Here is a 22,442-nt window from a genome sequence, read left to right as displayed (position 1 = left end):
TTTTCCACCTTGAATTCCTTCCTAAAATAAACTTGCCATTTCCTTTCATCGTTCTTAAAACCGAGTCTGTTTCTCAAAACCATCTCCTACTTGGCTTTCTCTGCTTTACCGTCCTCCTTAGCAAGGCTCTCTACAAACCCAATTATAAATCCTGCACCTTGTTTTTGTGGCTCTTTCCAGCTCCTATATGCATTCCCTTCACTTTTGTTCTATGAAAAACCTATGGACAATATCTTGCAATTAACTAGCACTTCATACATGTTTTTAGTTTTGAAATATCAAACCTTATCTGAAAGGAAAAATCTCCATGCAAGTTATAGCAATTTTCCAATCATTTATATAAAGTTTTGAAATCAGCTTGACAATGCACTTGGCACTGTCTGTTAGTTTTCACATGTATGATGAGAGAATGCACATACATTGTCAGATAAATTAATATAGCACTCTTTCATAATTGCTTTTATGTGGACTGCATATTATGCTTTATACTTTTCTAAGTTGTGCACAGCTTACATTTACTGAAATCTGAAATACAAAAATACTATTTTATTGTTTACCATTTTCATGGGATAAGTAATTGCTTTTATCCTAAAAATCAGGAATAAAACTAGAAACATTTTTGTTGCAAGCTTTACACATTTGCACTTCAAAACAAAAGCAACAATGAACACATAAGTTGCAGATTGACATAGTGCTTTATTTAAGCTGTCTGTACGAAGGAAAATAATGTGCATCCCTATCATATACGTGTAAAAATACTAAGGATGTACAGTGTACAAAAACGGCTGTAGTTTTTCACATCCTTGTGGGCCATATACTTAAGGAAATAAACAATTTAAGTATGACCAACAGTAATACGGTTTCTTGGAATTGTAGTCATGTCTGCTTAATGTCCTTAACCATGACTAGACCTGTCATGGGTCTAATGAAAGAACTAGCAAGGTCAAGAAATTTCACAAACTCTAAAGCTACAGGGAGGTAATTCAATTACCAATTTAGAGTTTTTTTTATTTAAATAAATATTTTACATTTCATGCTTGCCTGTAATGCACTACCAGGAGCAAGATAAGGAAATTCTACTGTAGACAGTACAAACAGTAGCAGCAAAGTGTGTACATTGAGGTGTAATATAGAGACCCTGCAGTTAGTAAGGAAAACCTTACATTTATGCTCTAGGAGAAGCATATGGCCCGCGCAAGAACTGCCAGCTTCAAGAAGCAAATAAAGAAAGCTGGGAATTTTGTAAAACAATACTGCAATAAATGCTATTTAATTAGTAGAAATGTGGTGGAAGAATCATTGGGGAGGAAAGCAAAGCTGTGTGCAAAATTGCCAAAGTATAAACAGAAATAACCTATTTCTTCAAGATGGCTGCAGAACAAGAGGGCACTGGAAGCCAGCACAAACTGGCACCAACAAGTCTGAACTGAATGTACTATGCTTTTTTTTAAAAATCTGTCAATGTTTTAGCCAAACTCAGAGAAAGCTATGGGGAAGCAGAAGTGAAAATTCAAGAATTTCTGTCAGCCACAACTGTGTTTTATTTCAACTGCTTTAAAATATTGGGAATTGACTTGCAGATACCTACTTCCAAGCACTCAAGGGTCATTCCATGTATGAATGTGAACTCAAGGGTCAAATTCAGTTTGATTGGTATTAAACATAACAAAAGTATATAGTTCTATAAGCATCGATACTAAAGCAAATGTGGGCAGTTTGCATGACATAACAAGCCAGCTTTAATTTTTGTACGCATACGAAGTAACATGAATTATCAGAGGTTTCACCCAACATTAATTGAAGTCTACTTGTGCAAAAGCTCTCTTGCTAATTCTCTTACATCAAGAGAAGCTTGGGAAGGAGTTCAAGTCACAAGCACAGATCCATTCATGTGACATTGGGAACAAAGTCCTATTTGCGACAATTTTAAATGAATACTGATAATCAAAATATTTTTGCAATTATTTGGAGCTTTCCTGATCTAATAATACTCTGAGGAGAACTCTAATTGTTTATTTTGCGTGTTAAAACCTCTCTCTGGGTACATGTGCCATTCTGTGGGCAAATTTAAGATAAAAATACACAGAGGTGCAATTTGATTTAGAGAAATTTGAGAATCCGAATTTCTGTTGCCCTCTGTGGTACGGGGGAGAGGGTGTTGTACATAAATACACACACACACAGCTGTTGCATCCTGATCCTCCATTATGGGAGGATTATAAATATTATATTGCAGTGTGAACTGGATCAAGTGAGGTATTTAAAAACCCCTTTCTCTAGAGAACATAATACAAAGGGAGAGAAGCATAAACATAGTAAAGACTACTATGGTGTGCACTGTGGGCAGATAACTGTTTCCTAATTGCTTCTTTGGGTCCAGAACTCAGCATGCAATTGCATTTGGGAAAGTATGAAGTCTCTACACTACAGTGTTCTATGCTGAAATGTTGTAGCAATGCTTATGTCAAGAGGTAAAAAGGAAACTATGCATAACTTGCATGGACTTCCTAAGCAGTAATTGTTGACAATATAAAGCTATTCAACAGAGCAATCATAAATGATATGTATGGTTAAGGGCCAAAATAATGAAAACACAGCAACTATTTGCATTTGTCAAGATTTGTCAAAAAATGTTCATCTTGATGCTACAGAGAATATTGAATCTATGATTATGTCCATCTTATTTTTTGTCTCAGATGCAAAGGAACTGAATATATGAAATTATATTGTGTCGACATGGTATTGCACAAAATCAATTGAATACACATCTCAGATGTCACAATGAAAAGGCTGTTGTCTCATATGTTCACAAAAATGAGATAATTGCATGCTTTGTGCCCTTAAGGAAGCTGATGAAATTATTTTGCATCCCACTGAAGCTACATAGACAGGTGCTAAGAAATCCCAGCCTTTTTCACAAGACACGGAACTTGTATAGCTCTTTTAAAGAAGCTATCCAAGACTACCAAAAGCTTACTTTTGTCAGCTAATTGTCATTTATAATTCAAACCATTAAGCAATAATGCATTGCTAGAGCTCTATGCCTGTGCAGGAAATACTGTAATTTGAGGATTAATAAAACTGGCTGTTTTTGTTTTTTTTGGGAAAGGCATCTCATTCTGTTACCTGAGCTTCCTCTGAATGTGCCAGAAACTGCTAACAATAATTTATGATACCATAAATGCATTGAGTAGATAACTCCAAGGTAAAGCAGACATTCATGTCTATATTTTCTTGACCATAAGCACAGTTGCCCTGTTTTCACAGTTGCCTTACTTTTCTCGTATGTGGTTTAATGTCAGACTTTAGGAGATTTGGTTTCTAGTTCCCACTTGGCCATGGAATTCACTTTGGGCAGTCACTGATTCTCACCCTATTCTACCTCAGCAGGTTGTTAGGATGATAAAATGGACTGTGTAAACAGTGTTGGGACCCTCACAAGAGTAAAAAGGGTTACAAATGAAAAAAATAGTATTATGCTCTAGGAGAAGGCCTTTGAAATAATACCGAATGAGCCAGTTCTTATTGTATTGCATCATACCACAAAAATATAAAACTGATTTTTGGGTAGCCATATAAGGCCAACAACCCACCCTGCAACAGCACAGAGAGTGAGGCCACAAACCTTCCGCTTTGTAGACTTGTATATATTGAACACCTGCATTGTCTCTCTACCCTTTCCCCAGAATTAGAGTTTACTAGCTTATGTTCCCAGAGCTATTTTCAGCAATTCTGAAATTGATAGATCCTCAACAAAGTTTGGTATCAAGGTATAGTTGTGACAAAAGATTGATTTTTAAATGTTCATCATAACAGTAGTTTTAACCATTTAAACTGCAGAATGAGATGCTATTCTTTCCAAAATATACACTTGGGATTCCATGGAATGACCCTGCATATTGACTGACGTATTTTGCATGGTTGTCAAATAATTCACTATTGGCTTCTATAAACATTATTTTAACATTGAAATATAACAGCTTGATATTTTTATTATATGTTAAATTATTTGCTATAGATTAGAAGCAAGCTAAAATAGCACTGCTATAAACTGCAGTCCAGCCTAATTAGGAAATGTTTTAAGTCATGGAAAGGCGCACTTGTTCCATCCAGCAAAGTTGATTCATGTGCAGATGTCATGCTCATGTAAGAAAGAGAGGGGAATCCCATATCTAACATCAGGGGTTGTGCATATGGTGCTTCTTACTAGATTAGGCTGGCATATATCTTACACACAGATTGGTGGTGGTACTAACTCAGACAGTGATGATCATCCAGTAGGAGTGTGAGGCTATTTAGCTTTTGCTCTGCCCACATTAAAGGGTGAAAAGTGGTCATAAATGACCACACTGTCCATCTGGCCAGCAGAGAGATTTTTGCATATAAGAAACTCTGGATTAAGACCACTGTGAATATTATTAAGTAATCATGTGGTCACATTTGGTATGCTGGGACACTGCTCATCAACTCATGAACTAAATCTCTGTCAAGTACTGTGATTGCGCCACACTACTTCAGTGTCATACTTTTTAATAATATGTGCAGATGTATTCTGTACTCCATCCACTCAAGTGGTGCACACTATTCATGACCTGCTGTGGTACAAAGTTAAGATAAAATCTACTATGCCGATGGAAAGTATGGGTTTGTCTTAGCTGCCTTAAAAAATGCCCACTTGCCTCTTGATAACCCCAGTGTGTTCCACTGCCTGCAGTGGTCTTTATTCCAGGGTATCTATAAATTTTCAGCATCAAGAGGCTGAGACATCTGCATGAAATATTATTTTCTTTTCAAAAATCATGTACACAGCAATTGTAATACTTGGCTAAATCACAGTTTCTTAAAGGAGCTGAAAAGATAATGAAGCCAAGGTACGGCAATGAAAATCCCATGGAGTAGCATTCTGTGATGCCGATGCCACTGGCACGCACCATTATTTCATTTACTGGCCCATTTGGAAAATCCCAACTACCATCACCAAAGCCTGTTTGACAAATTGCATCCCCCCTCTGTTTACTTTTTATCACAAAATAAAACAATCAGAAATCTTGTTCAATAATCATTTTGATAATTCAGCTCACTAACATCATATCTGTCTGGCAATAGTTGAAACAGCACATAATGGCTATTTCAATCATCCGAATCTATTGGCTGAAACATTATAGTAAATTATTTTTTCTTGTAGTGATTATGGACTTGGTCATGTGAACTTCTCAGTGATGTCATCAGACTCCTATACTACATTCACCTTGAGCAGACAGTGCAGAAATCCTCTGGATACACAGTGTTGGGATTTTCTCTTGACCGTGAAATGTTTCAACTACAGAAACCTGATTCTAAGTACAAGGTACACTTTCAGAGTCTTGTTAACATTGTCACATGGGAGAAAAAGTGCATTATTTTGTTCAGCTTGTACAGTTCTTCCACACATTACACAACAAATGGTAAGCCTTTTCTAGGATGTAGCAGCATTTGCAAACATGATACATACAATCGTTGTCACTAAAAAAAAATAAATACTACTGAAGTGTAACAAAAATATTCAGTTAAAACACCTGAAGAAAGAAAGCTAATTCACAAACCCAAAATAAAAACATGTACGGCAAACTCCTGTTTACCTTAGTGTACAAATTTTGGTGAAAAGCGATGTTGTTATTCCTGTCTACATTCTCCAGCCTCCAAGGGTGATGTTTATCAATAAAGGAAAAAAAAGAAAAGAAAATCATGAAAGAGATGCAAATCGTAAGACCTTTAAACAACATCAGTTGCTGCTTTTACGCCTTAATTTCTTGCATGTTAAAGGTCCCATTTTCCATAATTGCACATGAATCTGGAAGTCTAAGTGGGAGGCTACGTGATCCCAGTCTTTTTGCTTCTTGTGTAGTATCCAACATTAAAAAATTATATATATATATTTATATATATATAATATTTATATATATTAACAATTATAAGTCCTTCTCCTGAATGTTTTCATCCAGATGTTAATGACAAGTCTGATTCAAGTGATGATATGCCTACCAAAAGCTTTGCATATGTACACCACCACCTTCTATGTTCCTGGTTCTGTCCAGCTCAAACAGATGTGTGAAAACATCATAAACTGTCATTTTTATTAGAATTTTGATTTGTCTTCTAGAAGAAGTGAGGAATACTTCTCAGACCAACATGTCCTTTAGCCTCTGCTCTGAGAAGATAAGAAAATGATAGTCACCTGTGCACATAACGCACCATTGGGAATTTGTCATCTAACTTCACAATATTTTTGGCTTGCTTCTTACTGTTACTTTCATGCTGAAATAGTGGACAGCAGTAACAGCAGGGGACCTTAGGCCAATATATAATGTCATGCAGATAAATCAAAGAGGCTGACTGGTCAGGATGGGAACTTGTTCAATTTGGAATGATCTCTGAAAGTGCTCTGCTATCCTAAATAATAGCAAGTACTGGTGGTGATGTTCAGGAATCATTTTCAGTGATAAATATACGACTGTGAAGCAGCAGAACAAAACAATGAGCTATTCCCGTCCACTTGCAGAATAGGAAAACTGGGGGAAATGTGGCCGTCTTTCATTATCCATGCAATCCATACCATCTTCATCATCTGTGGAAATGAAGTTTAAAGGTACTCAGAACAATTATTTTCCTGTACAGTCTTTAGTGTTTAAATCTGATACATAGAATTCTGCACATATTTTAGTAGTACTACACATAGCAAAAAACAGACCACTGTTTCAGCAGACAAGATCTTAATATTCTTTTCAGTAAAGTATATAACATTAGCAAGGAATGTTGTCCATGGGGTGATGAAGAGTCGGGACACGACTTTGCAACTGACCAACGACAACAATTAGAAGCTGTAGAAAGATAGCATGCTTTCTCCAGTTAGACTAAATAGATTATATTACATATATAATGTAAGTGATAACAGTACAGCACTGCAGACTGTGTCTTTGCTTTTCAAAGGATGTGTGCATACATTTCATCTATGGGATGCCAATTAAATTCATAGAATAATGATTGGCCTGAAAGCTGTGCTCCTGTCCACAGAGATGCAAAGATCTTACAAAGCCAAGCACTAATTTATTTACTCTTATCTATTGGATCCTGAAAAGAATAGATTACCTGAATGAAAAAGTTAACCATCAGAACTGTTCTGTGACATGCAGATATGCACTTTATAATCTGCTTTACTACCAGGTAGGAGTCAACAAAATGCCTAACAAACTTGTAGTCAACTACTTTAATTACTCTGTTGAACTGAGGAAGTTTTGTTTAACCTATGTAACTTAACATTTGGGACTTTTCCCATTCACTTCTACAAGTACCAGGTCTATTAGCAACCGTGTGAAAGGTCTGAGGAGACAGATTCTGAATTGCTCAAGCGGTATGTCATTAATCCTAAAATGTGAATACTGAAAATCTCTTACCAGGTCCCTCAAGAGAATTGAGGTTGTATCCAATGGTTACACTGAGTGAAAGATAGGTCACTGAACTGATGTTTCTTTTCCCCTCCTCCCTCTGCAGCTCACTTCCTCCACAGTACCACAGGGTAAACAACACTCACTATCCAAGAGAGTCTAACCATTACATTCTAATTGCAAGGAAAGGGAGAGGAAAAGGAAGGGTTTTTTTCCGGGTGGGGGCATCAGCTGCCTTCTTATCATGCAGTCATTAGATATAAATCTTTCAAACCACACTGATTTTTTGGGGGGGCCCTCCTCAAATATCACTTTTGGATAAAAATAAACATTACCTATTTCTAAGATACGTACATTTTTCAGGTGGTGTTATTGTAATAGTTTGAGCAGTAAACTCTTCATCAAAATATCTGGTGTCAGTCTCAGATGTCACTTGAGGTTTAAAAGGAGGGACAAGCTGAAGGATTGGGGAAGAAAAAAGCATTAATGAATGGGAACACAACCAACTTAAAACAGAAATATAAGGAATAAGTTAAGATCTTAGAACAGCTTGAACCATAAATCGAAAATCATTTGGAAACTAGTTTGTGGTAGGTCATTCAGGCCATTGTGTTTGTTATTCCAGCTTCTGAAACCTGGAAAATTCAGAAAGCAAAGGAAAAAGCTCCCATTCTACTTTACTTTTACTTTGGTTGTGATTGTCTACTTATGCTTTACTATTTTTTGTACAATGATTAGAAGAATGCCTTTGAGGAGCCACTGGACAAGGTGCCTTCTGGTAAACCCATTCTGTTTCGAGGGAAAAAAGTAGCTACCATTTTAATTTCCTATGAAGCTCTGCAGTATCTAACATAGCATCACTCCAGGGCACTGTAAGACATTAAAACAGCAGGTCACAACTGCAGCTGGCCACCATGCTGGGACCGCGGGTGGAGGGTCTGCAGTGCTAGGCACTTCCTGTGCTGGCCACTTACTGGGACCATGGTAGTTGCCCTAGGATGTTATGTGCCGATGCTAGGTCTTGCCCTCACAATTCTATTAAATGGCAGCCTAATTTTAGAAAATAGAACAAACTTAAGCTATAAAGTTCCTTAATTTCCAAATTACTATCTATTGACACACACATATTAATTTTTGTAATCTTGACAACAGAAATGTGTGACTGAGAAGCATTTATCTCCTACAAATATTATATCCAAAATAAAAAATGCTTATGAATAGATCTTTAGAATGCTTTAATTCTGGCAAAGAAACTTCATTTCTTGGTTAACACTGGGATTCAAACATTATTGCTAAAAGAATATTTAAATGTATTCTCATAGTAATATTGCTCCATTTAGCTCCATAGTAATATTGCTCCATTGTAATGTACCTTCACTGTAATGTATAAAGGCCAATTCCAGAGCCACAGAATTCCATTCAACATAAAAAATTAAGTGAAAAATATTAATTCATACAGTAAGGCAATAATTTTTTCATCAACTTGTTGAACTGATATCCTGCGATTTATATCTGAACCCTAGCTGAACTATGTAGTTCCATAGAATAGTTTTCATTGTCCTAAGCAGTCAGTTGGTTAATGAAATATTTATACATATATAATTGCTGTCCCAACCCCAGGGGAGCTGGGAATTGTGTTTAAGTTGTATGATTTCAAAATGCACTGCGATGCATTAAAACAATTCTTATAAAGTTAATCACTATTCTACCTATTACTCTTAGAAAGGAATGTTAATTTAATCCACAGTCCTATACGCAGTTTCCTCACATTTACTTTTGAAGAGGCTTTTGATAGGATTACACAGCTAAAGAAACATTACTCTTGTGAATTAAACTCCAGTTCAAAGTTGAAAAAAAATGGTCTATGTAAGTGGAAAAGCTCAACTCACAGAAGATGCCTCTCTCCAGTTGTGGGGAAGCCTCTTTCAGCCCAGCCCTGCACTACAACTCACCAAGTTCAACATATTATCTGGATCTGACACTGGGATTGGTTAACATCCATCATCCATCTGCCTACATTTCCACAGCAAATGTTGCAAATTAAGTTCCATTTTTGTAGATACAGAATATGCATAACATTATCTAGCACAGAAAGAACTGTGTTGAGTTGGACCAGTGGCCTAGTAATCTCTTTTTCACATTACTCAGTACCATATCCTGCACAAAAGTACTATTAACTAGTCTTCTCTTCCAAGAAACTTGGGAGACTCCTACATTCTCAGACTGATCTAATGAACTGTATTCATGACCATCACTAGTGGCAACACATTTAGGCATATATGCAGTACCCAGTGTCTAATGCTATAGAGAAGCAAGATATCCTTTCTCATTATTCCTCTCCCGCCCAAAAAATTCTGTTACTGTTTTTTTATAAGTTGGAATGGTGTACTCACAAAAAACGATCAAACAACCAACCCACCCATATTTCAGTACCTCAATCAGTCTGTCTTTGAATAGCAAACATTTCTTTAATCCCATTTTGAAAAGCAACATGTTGCATTTACAAACATTAGGTATTAGCATCAGATTATCCTTAAAATGCTAGTTACAGCACCACAGCTAAGGATCAATGTATAATAATATTAACACATTCAAAGTCTCTCAATTTAATTTGGTAAAATTATATTTATTTGCCTTTTCTAGTGACAGCTCACTACTTTTAATTTTCACTGTGTTTTAGTGTGAACACAGTTGAGTATAGTCACAGAGTGTGTAAGGAGTGTAGGGGTACAGGTTCACAGAGATACAAAGGTTACAGCTAGTAACTAGTGAAGTTATACTAAAAATACCAAGAATGCACAAATTGAAAAAATGATTGTAACTATTTAAAAAGCATTGAACATCCACCCCAAAATAACACAAAACTAAAAATGAAAACGAATACGTAAGCGTGAGTACCATAAACTGCAAGAGTGTCAAGCATGCAAGCACTGAAATGCCTTAAACACACTTGGCACTCAGTTCATACCTAACATTTCCTTCTTAGTATTGCAAGCCATCTTGGAACGATTTCTGTGTAGGATGGGGTAAAAATATTTTAAATAAATTAAATAAATAAATAAACATTCCTGCTCAAACAAGCCATCCCTCCTCACCTCATACTCCCATCTTAAGGAAAGACTTCCTAGTGTGTGAAACCAGTGTCTATCTGAATGAGGAAAAGGTGGTTTAAGTGCTCTCCATAAACCAGCATTGCAAACCAGCACCCTATTTCATAATCTTGGTTTCAGGGATCACTTAAACCAGTTTCTCAGCCTGGATGTCATGGGAAACTGGTTTAACAAACCAGAAAGACTTTGCTAAAGGGCGGTGTGCTTGGAGGAGGGAGTACTTCCCTCCTGCTATGGCACTGTGAAAACTGTCTGAATCAAGCTACTACAACTAATATTTAGAACATGAAAAATTCCATCTAGAATTTGACATCAGTTCATGATTTATGATTCACAATGTGGCAGGAACAATGTGGTACTGTCTGGGCCTCCACAATGGCCCTATACACCTGGCTTCCAAATTTTATGTGTAACCTGGAGTATTGAGCCAATCCAAAGAAGCCTCTGGGATCTGATCATTTCCTCTCCCACTGCACTTTCATTTCATTCTTGCTAAAGCAAACCAACAGGAGAACTAGCAAAAAATTACTTTCTGTATACTGCTAAAGTTATATAAAAAGTTTTTTCTTCTAATTTTCTTTTCAGAATATGCTAAACTCTGGGATTGTAATCTAAACTTCTTATCAAGTTCAACTCTTAAAGACAGTTTCCCTAACATCCCATATTATTAATAACCAATCTTCAAAGTTGTTGGAATGAATCCATAAAATAGTTCATTCCTCACTCCCCCAATCAATGAAGTGGCATATTTTAGATGAGAATTTAAAAATAAATTTACTATTTCACTGCTTAACGATTTATATACTTGTATGTTACAAAATAAAGAACACACCACACATGATCTGGTGCTACAGAGCTTTAGACGAGGCTTTGTTCTGTGTGTTTATGGCAGGGCTTAGATATAGAACATGCAATACAATTGAAAATAAGAATGCCACTGTGCATGAGCAAAGTTCCTTCACTTATTACACTGAAATCAACCTGACTGAAAAGAACTCACAATTTACAAGCAGGCTTACATCCCATCTCCTCCACCTCAAGAAAGCAAGAACTGTCTTGCTGGATTCAATTCAATTTTCTCAAGTCTAGCATAGCACTGTACCAATTTACATGATCAAACAACCTACTGTAGATTGTTTAAACCACGATGTGCCCACCTGGCATTTTGCATATGCAATTCTCAACCCATGGTCTGTTGCTGATTTATCCACAAGTAGTTTAACCCTTGCACAACCCTTAATGACTGGGTTTGGATGATATGGCAACTTCTAGTCAGAAACTGAAAAATACCAGCTGGCACAACAAATCACACTCATTTCTTTCTTTTATGTAGGTTGAAGGCATGCACATCTCTTCCTTGAAAAGTTGACTTTCAAACTATTGTTATATATCATAAACATTTTTTAAATTAATCTTAGTTACAAAAATGTTTTTCCACATGGCATGAGTCCATGCATTATTTTGTACCCTGGGCCAATAGTTGCTTTATTTTTTCTCAATTTAGCACTTTTTCAAGGCTTATTCTCTAACACAGTGAAGGAGGATAAAAGTTAACAGTGATTATTGTAACAAAACATATGTATTAGTTAATTATGGGTAAGACTCACTCCATTAAACAATCAAGCTAGGGAAAGTTGAAGGCAGAAGAAAAGGAAGACCTAGTATGATATGGATTGACTCCATAAAGGAAGCCACAGCCTTAAATTACAAGAGTTGCAGAGCTCTTGTGGATAGGACATTTTGGAGGGTTTTCATTCATAGGGCCATCATAAGTCAGGGATGACTTGATGACACATAAAAACAACAACATAATGCAAGTGCATTTTGTTGCTAAAATTACGTCATATTTTGAATATGAAAAATGCAGCCTAGGTGATTTAGAACTCACTTGCTTCTCCTTCTGCCAGTCAAGAGTATTCACAAAGTCCTTCAGCACCATGTTTCAAATGCATCAATTTTCTTCCTGCCAGCTTTCTTCACTATCCAGCTTTCACACCCATACATAATGACATTTGCAATGTAGCAAGTGAAAAATAAAAATATATTCTGTGGACACTTACTTGGACAAACAAAGTGGGTCTTGCTTCTCGTGTGTATATTACATACAATTAAGCAATTTTTACATTAGACCTGGGTAGCCAAGGTTATATGTATCACTGAGGACTGACATTTGCATTTCCACTATTCCAGTTATCACCATGGAGTCTCCTTCCTCACAAAACCTATGGATAGTGCCCTTTCATGACTTAACCCACCTTTCTCACCCTTATTTCATCACCAACTTTGGTGCTGGTTCCTTTGAGCAGGTTCTTTTACTCCCATTATACTGTAGGACAGATGTGTGCCCATTTGTAGCCTTAGTTCACATTATTTTTGTTTTTAAATTTAAGTGTACATTTTACGTCTGGTAGAATATTCCTTTGGGCACAAATGTTTATGGATACTGTAAAAACAAATCACCCAATTTTAGAGAAAAAACCTCTACAAACATTACCAGCTTCTGAAGAACTCTTGTCAAGAAATGGGAACCAACACACAGGACTTCAACACCACCTCCAGAAGAAAATAAGAGAAATGCAGTAAGAAAACCCTTCCTAATAATATTACTTCTAAATGGGTATCATGAAAAATAGTTAAAATAATATACACAAGACCATCTAAAATGGGATGGGACCATCTAGAATGGGATGACTATCTAGAATTAGAGTTGGACAAGAACCTTTCAACAACGAACAATTAACACATCTGTCTTCTCTAAAGAGAATTGTATGCTGATTTTATAACCCCGTTTGGTTGATTTTTTTTAGTTAAATGGCAAATGTTTGGGATATTGGGATTTTATATGATCTAAAAATACATTTGAACACTTAATAGCATGCTTCTTCATGTTGGACTGGGGCAGGCAACTATTTTGGACCTGTGGCACATTTGGCAATGCAAGAAGCTACTATGGACCCTAACATAAAATAGCTGCCATGAGAGGCATGGCTACTCACAAAGGACAAGTAACCTATCCAAAGGACTGAGCACAAGACAGAAGTGGGGTCCATGCCCAACATACAAAATAATCCCTTTGAATTCAGAGCTCATAAGAAAATATGTTAGGAGGGGTAGAGCACCTTGCAGGTGTCTGGAGGCACACTGGTGCCCTCACAGATTATGTTGCCTAACCCTGATATAGAGCTTTGGGGTTCTTTTAAATATTAAAAAACCTTGAACGGTTGCACTTGCATAATGAGACTTTCCTGCCACCTTCTTCCTAGCACAATCCTGTACATCCTCCAAAAGCCACTCAAGCAGTTCAAGACACAGTCCAAGATGGCATTGGATGTAATCAGGGTTGCACCTGGAAGTAGGAGACATACCTCTTATATGAACAAAAGCACCCTCTAATCACATAAGTGGCTCTCTGAATCCAAGACCATATGTTCACTATTTTACAGTGAACTGGTTGGTTGGGAATCCTATATTAGAAACATAGAAACACAGGAAAAAAAGCAAGTCAGAAGAGGCCTCCCAGGCGGTCTAACTGTAAAGCGCATGTAGTCTACATTTACTACATGTGTAATGTTTAATTTTGCTTAACAGCGTCATATGATGAGCTATAAGTACAAAGAGTTTAAAGAATGTAGAATGTAGAGAGAATGTACAAAACTACCACCCATAAGTATACTGGATGGGAAACATTAATCCATCTGTGAAGCTGGGACTACTGAACCTCTTTCAGCCTGGTAGTCTGCACTCCAGTGGCTGTCAGGGCAAAGAACAAACTATGTAAGGTCCCAAAGGCCATCATACTGTAGCTTAAGGGAAAAATCCTATGGCCTCAAGACAGTGTTTGAGGGGGACATAGAATACAATGAATTTCCAGATCCTAGGTTATAGATAGTGATCCAACCTTGGAGAGGGAATCCATGATCCAGTCAGAATGGAAAGAACCATGCTGGCTGCTTGAGGTCAAGAATGCAAACCTGGACAGGGGGAAAGGGAGAAATTTCAGCTGGCAAGGGTCAGAGGAAACTGAAGCAGTCAGGATATGAGTTATTCTGAGGCTCTGCAGCATCATTCCCTGATTGTCCAAAATGCATCAACTGGATTCAGACACCCAGAGGACTAGATTTCCCCACTGAAGGTCTGCTGCCTTAGCTTATACAAACTGTACAGCTTTGTCCTATGATAAACCTTCCAGAGTAAAGTGCATTCAAAAAGTATGCACAACTGTTCAAATGTGAAGATAGTCATAAGTCTGATCACTAAATGGAGTTAGAAAAAAGAGCATTTTGCCATTTGACCCCTAAAAACTGAAAATCCGCATACAACAACCAATTCACAAGCATCACAAGATTACAACCTAAGTGATCAGAAAGAGCCAAATCATTAATTACTTATGTCCCTATGCCTCCCACATCAAAGAACCTTCTAACAATAATTATTAGAGTGGTTTTGTTTGGTTCAATTCATCTTCCATCAACTCATCTGCAACCATACCCCAAAGTCAGGCATACAATAGTAAGTCCAGTGGCTTCATAACAGCCCCTCTGTCCTTTGGCAGGTGAACAAACAGTTAAAGCACTCTCTATATTACCAAAGCTAGATCAAAGACATGATGACTCAACCAGTGCTACTTATCTAAACCCAAATTTTGATACTGGTGGTATTCAGTAGCAATTTGTGGGTTATTCAATAACCAAGAAGGAACAATGTGGTAACTTGGAGTTGTTTAACCCATGAATAAGCCCAAATGCCCAAGACCTGACATGATGGAAATAACTTACAAACTGCTTCCAAATACTGCCATTATGTCCAAACCGGCTCATAGAAAATGAACTTAGGAAGCAACAAAAATAACAAGACAAAAAGCAGTTTAAAACACCAGTGTCCACAGCACCATTATCAACACCAGAGTTGTGGATCAATACAATAAAAATAATCACTTTAAATGTCTTATACTAAAGTATGAACCAACATTTATTTACAATCAGAATATCTGTTACAATAGGAATAAGAAACACCACAGAATAAACAATCACACAGATATATGTTTTAGATTGCTCCTCTTGCAAATAAAGGAACAGAGAATTTTTCTTCAATTTTCTTCTTAATTGTTCAATGCTACTTTCAAAGGAAATAACTAGTCAAATATTCAGGATAGAAGTTTCAGTAAACTTAGGATGAGATTTTAACCCACCTCCACCATTTATTTAGACAGTATTAATCTACTATTGGGGGCTCCAATTGACTCATTCAGAGGCCTAGACAAAGGTAAAAGTAGCATTTGATTTTGGAAAGACCACAAAACAAGGCATTAGATTGTAACAATGAATGTAATTAATAATAAAAACTGAAAAAATATAATCTAACGCAAAAACACGATTGAGTACATTAGACCCCACAATGTTAACTTAATTTTCTGAAACAGAACTGCAAACACATTGAGCAGTAACTTTCTATTCTTTTGCTAGAGGCAACTGAACCTGTGACATGTGAATACCACCCATCAACACACCAGTTAAACAATCTTCACTAAGGAACCAGAATGTCCTGAAAGTGAAATATATCCCAAAAGCCTAAAGGACTGTCTGCATTTTCAAAAGAACTTTTCAAACTAGGAAGTTTGCAGGAACAGAGTATTAATTCCTGTGTCAAGATTAAAAAAAAAATACTTGGAAGCAGAATAAACCTCAAGGTAATTCTAGAATCCAATGGACCCCACAGTGCTTTGCAATGTTATAACGTGACACAGGAATTCGCAGGTAAGGAAATGCAACATAAAAAACCAGAAAAATCCCTCCAATTTTCTTGAAGTGGAAAACCAAATTAAAACTAAATAAAATGTGCTTGTGATACAGGAAAAATAAGTTATTGCCACAGCTATTTTGAAGCTATGTTACACAGAAGAGATACCAATTAACTTAAGTGCTTTTTTGGTTTCAGTTTTTCATTCATTCCGATACAGTAATTGAAAAAAAGTGTTGCAGTAATACATATTCTTCAAAAAAATGAAAAGGGAATGAAGATGAAACCATACATGACTACTAACTGTTCAACAGAGTAGTTCAGGCTTACTAAAACAAAAACAAAAAAGAACCCATACAAATACTTAAAAGAGTTTTTGGGAACCAAAGCAAACCCACTGGTATTGGAGGATTAAATATGGAACTGCATTTTTAAACTTAAAGTGTTCAATTTATTAATAACATAGCTAGTATAGTTTCTTAATATGTGCTTGTAATTTTCTCCATTTAAAACTTATAAGGAATAAAAAGCCAACTGAAACTCTTTTGTAAATTGAAAAGCCATGATTAATGTTTAAACAAATGCCTTTGCTTTGGAAATTTCATTTCCCAACAGTGGTTTACACAGTAGAAAGTTTGTACACCAGATTTAATTGAGATGAAAAATGCAGTAAGATCCTTAAATAAGATTTCTAACATTACTTTGCTACCCCAAGCCTTGGCTGGATTCCCAAATACCACATATGGAGTTCTGTGCACACACTCGTTGGGGAGCAGCATTCTGCTCTGCCTTCTTGTGGCAGTCCCCTGAAAAGCTCCTGTTGAGGCACAAAGTGCTATATCTGACAGGACAATCAGAAAACCCTCTGTGGTGCACTTTTATCTATCTTTAGCTTTATTATTTTCAGGAAATGATAATAAGTACTGACATACTTGTAATATAGTTGCAGCTGTGTTGGACTAAATATATGCCTAAGAGTTAAAATCACATCCCCAGTCAAAACATGCTTGCGTGCAACAAGATGTTGCATCTGCATATACACCAGAGAATTCTTTTGCTCCACCTGTTCAAGCTGATCGGTTTCCTGTGAAGAGCAACAACTACTAATGATCAACATGTGTGGAGGGCAGATCTTCCATACACAAAGATCCAGTGCATGCTTGATATGTATGCAACACTGACAGAAAGCAGAAAAATAAAAGGAGGTAGACAGAGAGGGAGAGAAAGTATCTTAACATGTTGGACCGGTACTTGAGAGCTCCAGGTTCTAGCTCCAGAAAACTCACTGAGTGACTTTGGGTTAGTCACAGACTCCTCTGCCTAAGCTAACTCACAAGGTTGTTGTGAAAATAAAACTGAAAGGAATAAAATAAACAAAACAAAACAAGTAGTGGAAGTTTTAAGGGGTACAAGACTTTAAGCCTAAGCAAGGTAGATCATATATAATATAATGCAAAAACACTTTAAGGAGCTCAGGTATCTTATGCTTTAGATAATTTTATGTTATCTGAAACAGAGGTAACACAGCCCCAATTTCTACTACACTGGGTAACAGATCTAGTTTCTCCTACAACTAGATCCAAGCTTCAAGACTGAAGATGAAGATTATTTGAATTACACACTATTGCAATGGACAGATAGTCATAGTTCTTCCAAAAAACTTTAATATATGAGGTTCAACAGAGTAATTTAAGTTTCCAAGTTCACTTGCTGAAAGCATGCAAAGTACCATTAGAAACAAAAACTAGACATCTGGTTATCACTTCATGAAACACAATTGCCATATTCCCAGTTTCCTTTAAAGAAAATGTAACACTCTTAGTTGCAATGAACACCTTAACAATTCTGAGGATAGTATGAAAACTAGTAGCAAGCCAAAATATATTTTTTAAGAATTCATAGTATTAGACATATCCTCACATGCCAACAATTCCAGAATAAGAGGAGCCATTGCCCTCTATGTTAATTAGGTCATTGGGCATAAACATTATGAGTAAAAATTTCTGACTTCAAAACTAACTTAGTCATGGAAGTATGCTATTGTCCTCCAGACACAATGCTCAAGGTGATCTCAAGTTAGAAAATGAAATCAGTGGAGGCCTCCAGCAAAGGCAGTGCTATAATAATGGATAAATGCACATCAACTGGATAAATGCATGTTCTGGTTCTCACAGAGACAGTAAACTCATATATTCAGTAAGGGAGTCTGAGGAATTAAGGCAGATAGTAGAGATTAAAGAAAGACGTTCTCAACCTTATGAACAATCTGAAAGTCAGCAAATCACCCAGACCCAATGGTATCCATCCTAGAGTTCCTAAAGAACTAAAACATAATATTTCTGACCTTTGTATTAAAATATTTAACATGTCCCTAAAAATAGGCCTTGCACCAGATGATTGGAGAATGGCCAATGGAACACCAATTTTTAAAAAGGGATTCAAGGGGGATCTGGTTGATTACAGACCAGTTAGTTTCACATCTGTTCTGGGTAAACTGCTTGAAAGCCTCATTAAATACAGAATTAGTAAGCAGACAGAGGGACATGCCCTCTGGAGAAAAAGTCAGCACGACTCCTGCAAGGGGAAGTCCTGTCTCACTAACCTATTGGAGTTCTTTGAGAGTGTCAATAAGCACATAGGCGGGGCAATTCTGTAGACATTGTTTCCTTGGACTTCCAAAGGGCTTTTGACAAAGTCCTACACAGAAGGCTGCTGAGCAAACTAAGCACTCATGGAATAAAAAGGGAGGTTCTTTTATGGATCACAAACACAGGAGACAGAGGCTGGAAATAAATAGTAACTTCTCCCAAGGGAGAGATATAACCAGTGGAGTCCCACAGGGTTCTGTATTAGGACCCATACTTAGAAAACAGAACTGCCAAGATCCTACTCCCCGGTATGACTGCACTTAGAATATTGTGCCCACTTATTGTGAGCTGAGCTCTTCCTCACAGCAGTAATAGTGTTACCAGCAATTCTTGCCAAATGCCTTTATTTTATGTAAGTCTCTGAGCATACACAAAGTGAAATATTGGACCATCTCTGGCCCTCTTCACCCAAAGCTTTGCTTATGAATCCTTTTGTGCCTGTCCCTGGGAGGAGGAGCACTGTGGAACTGGGTACACCTTCCCCTGAAGATCCAAAATAGGCCACCCTACAACTCTAATGATGGACTATTAGGTCCACCTCATCAGGAAGCTGGAGTTCCCCATCCAACATACTCCCCATCTCAAAATCCCGCCCCCCTCGGGATGTTGCTCTTCCTTGTTCCCACAGGAGGGTTGAATGGGCCCCTCAGCTGCCCTTGAAGTAATCTCTTTCATAGCAGGCACAGGAGGGTACTCAGGGTCTTGGACTGCAGATGGAGCTGAGTCTGTTTCTACAAGCATTTCATTAGCAGAGCCTGAGCTGTCAGCCCTGCCAGGATAGGTCAACTCCCCTACACACATCTTCTTCACATAACGTATAGTTGATCTATGGGATTTGCTGCCATAGGAAGTAGTGATGGCTGCCAATCCGGATGACTTTGAAAAGGGAACAGATTCATGAAAGTTGAGACTATCTATGGCAACTAGCATTACTGGCTATGTGCTACCTCCTTCTCCAGATGTAGCATGCCTGCATAAACCAGTTACTGAGCAGCTTGGGCAGGCAGCAGTTTTGCACCCATCCTGCTTGAGCAATCCTGTGGGTAGCTAGTTTGCCACCAGGTATACCAAGTGCTAGACTAGATGGACCTTTGGTCTCATCCAGCATGGTTTTCCTTATGTCTATCATGGCCTGACTTCACTCACGTAAGTAAGCTTCACACAATAGTAAGCCATTTTTTCCTCCTCCAGCAGCCTCCTCCCATCTTCCACCCAATGCCATTCTAGAATCGCTATTACTTAAGACTGGCAATTTGAGGGGGACTCTAACAAAGTAGGGATATAGGCCATTCTCTTTCTACAAGTTTCCTTCTGCTCATAGTTTTCTAATTTCCAACCAATGAAATTATTCAAATTGGGTCCATGCCTCTGGTTCTTGCTGTATGTTTCCTAAGTCATTCCCACTAACTTCTTAGTGCATAAAAAGCTGCACAAGACAAGTGCAGAGTGGGGTTATTACCATTCATTTGCAGACATTTTAACAACATATCTACATTGTGCTGTTATGTGGCATCAAGTTGTCTCTGACTTATGATGACCCTATGGATGCCCTCCAGAATGTTCTGTCCTTGCTCAGCACTTACAAATTCTGTCCTTGCTCAGCACTTACAAAGTGGCTTCCTTTGTGGAAGCATTCCATCTCATGTTTGGTTTTCCCCTTCTTCTGCCTTTGACTTTCTGTAGCATGACTGCCTTCTCCAGTGAGTCTTATCTTTTCTTTTCAAAATATTTTTTCTTAGAATATACTGGGTAGAATACCATTACAGGAAAAAGCATACAATAAAATAAAAACATGCAACATTGAACATACAATTAAAATGAAACAAAAAGACTGTGCATCCCACCACCAGGACCATTAGATACATGTTCAAAGTTCTTTTAAAAATACTTTCAAAAAGCTCCATCTCCCTTTCACAATTCCAATGGCTCCTGTAAAGGTTCAAGTCCTTTCTAAACAAATAATCAATAAACACATCCCATTATTATTCTTTTTTATATACCCCTTTTTCACTTTAATATCACAAGTTAATTTGTCACTAATAGTTAAATTTCAAACATCTTTATACCACTCAACTGACAATCATGTTTTACTTTTCAATTCTTTCCTATAATTAATCTCACAGCCATTATTAAGTGTACTAATACTTTAATATTCCAACTCCATTTTTCTATCAAATACTGACTGTAATGTGAACTGAGGACATACTTCAATATTTAAAGTTACTATTTTACTACTTTCTTTAAAAACTTCTTTCCAAAACTTCATTATACACATTCCCACCACATATAATAATTTGTACCCACTCCATGACTACATCTCCAACATAAATTGGAATATTTGTTATCTATGTCATTCAACTTGACTGGAGTTCCATACTAATTTCTTTTAAACAATCCTTTACTCTTACTTAGATACATTTTAAAATCCTCTTAGCCCAGATATTTTCCAGTCTTCATTACTAATACTCTTTCTTAAATCTGGTTCTCATGTTGCTTTAGATGGATCATGTTGATCCTCATCTTCTAAATAATATCTTATAAATTTTACTTACTTTTTCATCCACATTTTTATCTTGCCTTGCCTTTTCCACTCACATATTCAAATTTAGTATAATCTCTACATCCACCTTTTTTCTTTGACCAATCTTTAGTCCAACATTCTAGTTGGATCACATTAAACCAAGTCATTTTCTCCCTTCCAATGCTGCTCCTATTATTCTGTTTTATTCATTTTGTCTAACCATTGTGTCCTATTTTATTCATTTTGTCTAACCAATCTCTTAAAAATTTGTTTATTCTTTAATATTTTTTGTAAACGTTCTCTCATATTTAATGAAAATACTTCTAATTCAGTAATTGGATATAATGGTAAGATTGATGGCGTAAGCTTTTCCTTATTCCAAATTTGTAACATTTTTAAGGAACTGGTATTCTAACTCTTTTATAATATTTTATTATCATGTTTAAAGAAAACATCTATCAAGAATCTTTCAAACTTATAAAATTCTAATTTTAACCATATTACCTTATGAGGTTGCAATATAATATGCATTATATGCCTCACTTGATTTGCTACATAATACAACGTTACATTAGGAATACCTTATCCTCTTATCTTTTGTGATCTATACCACTGTTTTTCCCCTTCATGGATCACTTCCTTCTCATGGTGAAGGGGCTTGTGTAGCTCAATGAAGCTATGAGCTATGACTTGCAGGGCCACCCAAGACGGACAGGTCATAGCAGAGAGCTCTGGCAAAACGTGATCCACTGGAGAAGGAAATGGCAACCCACTCCAGTATCTTTGCCATGAAAACCCCATGGACAGTACCAAAAGGCAAAAAGATATGATGCCAGAAGATGAGCCCTTCAGGTTGGAAGGTGTCCAATATAGCGCCAGAAAGAATGAAGCAACTGGGTCAAAGCCAAAAGGATACTCAATTGCAGATGTATCTGGTGGTGAAAGGAGAGTCCAGTGCTGTAAAGATCTATATTCCATAGGAACCTGGAATGTAAGATCTATGAAT

At 37.0% G+C, this 22,442-nt stretch overlaps 2 protein-coding genes across 10 annotated transcripts in view; one reads left to right on the top strand and one right to left on the bottom strand.

Moving 5' to 3' along the window:
* SDCCAG8 (SHH signaling and ciliogenesis regulator SDCCAG8) overlaps positions 1 to 5,414 on the top strand; it is a 138,779-nt gene extending 133,365 nt beyond the window's left edge. For both annotated transcript variants that reach the window (XR_006413677.1, XM_044419513.1), the window contains one exon: positions 5,186 to 5,414. Coding sequence is in view for 1 of the 2 variants with exons in the window: in XM_044419513.1 (XP_044275448.1) it covers positions 5,186 to 5,188 (3 nt within the window). In the remaining variant the exon portion in view is untranslated. The remainder of the gene's footprint in view (positions 1 to 5,185) is intronic.
* Positions 5,415 to 6,257: 843 nt separating this feature from the next.
* AKT3 (AKT serine/threonine kinase 3) overlaps positions 6,258 to 22,442 on the bottom strand; it is a 186,434-nt gene continuing 170,249 nt past the window's right edge. For 3 of the 8 annotated variants that reach the window (XM_044419601.1, XM_044419584.1, XM_044419593.1), the window contains exons 13-14: positions 7,776 to 7,878; positions 6,258 to 6,604 (exon numbers count right to left, since the gene is read on the bottom strand). In XM_044419601.1, the coding sequence (XP_044275536.1) occupies positions 6,519 to 6,604; positions 7,776 to 7,878 (189 nt within the window). In that variant the 3' untranslated portion in view covers positions 6,258 to 6,518. Of the gene's footprint in view, positions 6,605 to 7,775; positions 7,879 to 10,129; positions 10,434 to 13,025; positions 13,085 to 13,565; positions 14,503 to 22,442 lie in introns of those variants that run through there. The other 5 variants (XR_006413700.1, XM_044419611.1, XM_044419638.1 and 2 more) reach the window with 5 other exon arrangements.

This window comes from Varanus komodoensis, unplaced genomic scaffold (assembly GCF_004798865.1).
Source record: "Varanus komodoensis strain SLA01 unplaced genomic scaffold, ASM479886v1 scaffold1, whole genome shotgun sequence".
NCBI lineage: Eukaryota > Metazoa > Chordata > Lepidosauria > Squamata > Varanidae > Varanus > Varanus komodoensis.
This window is presented reverse-complemented; position numbering and strand designations above follow the sequence as displayed.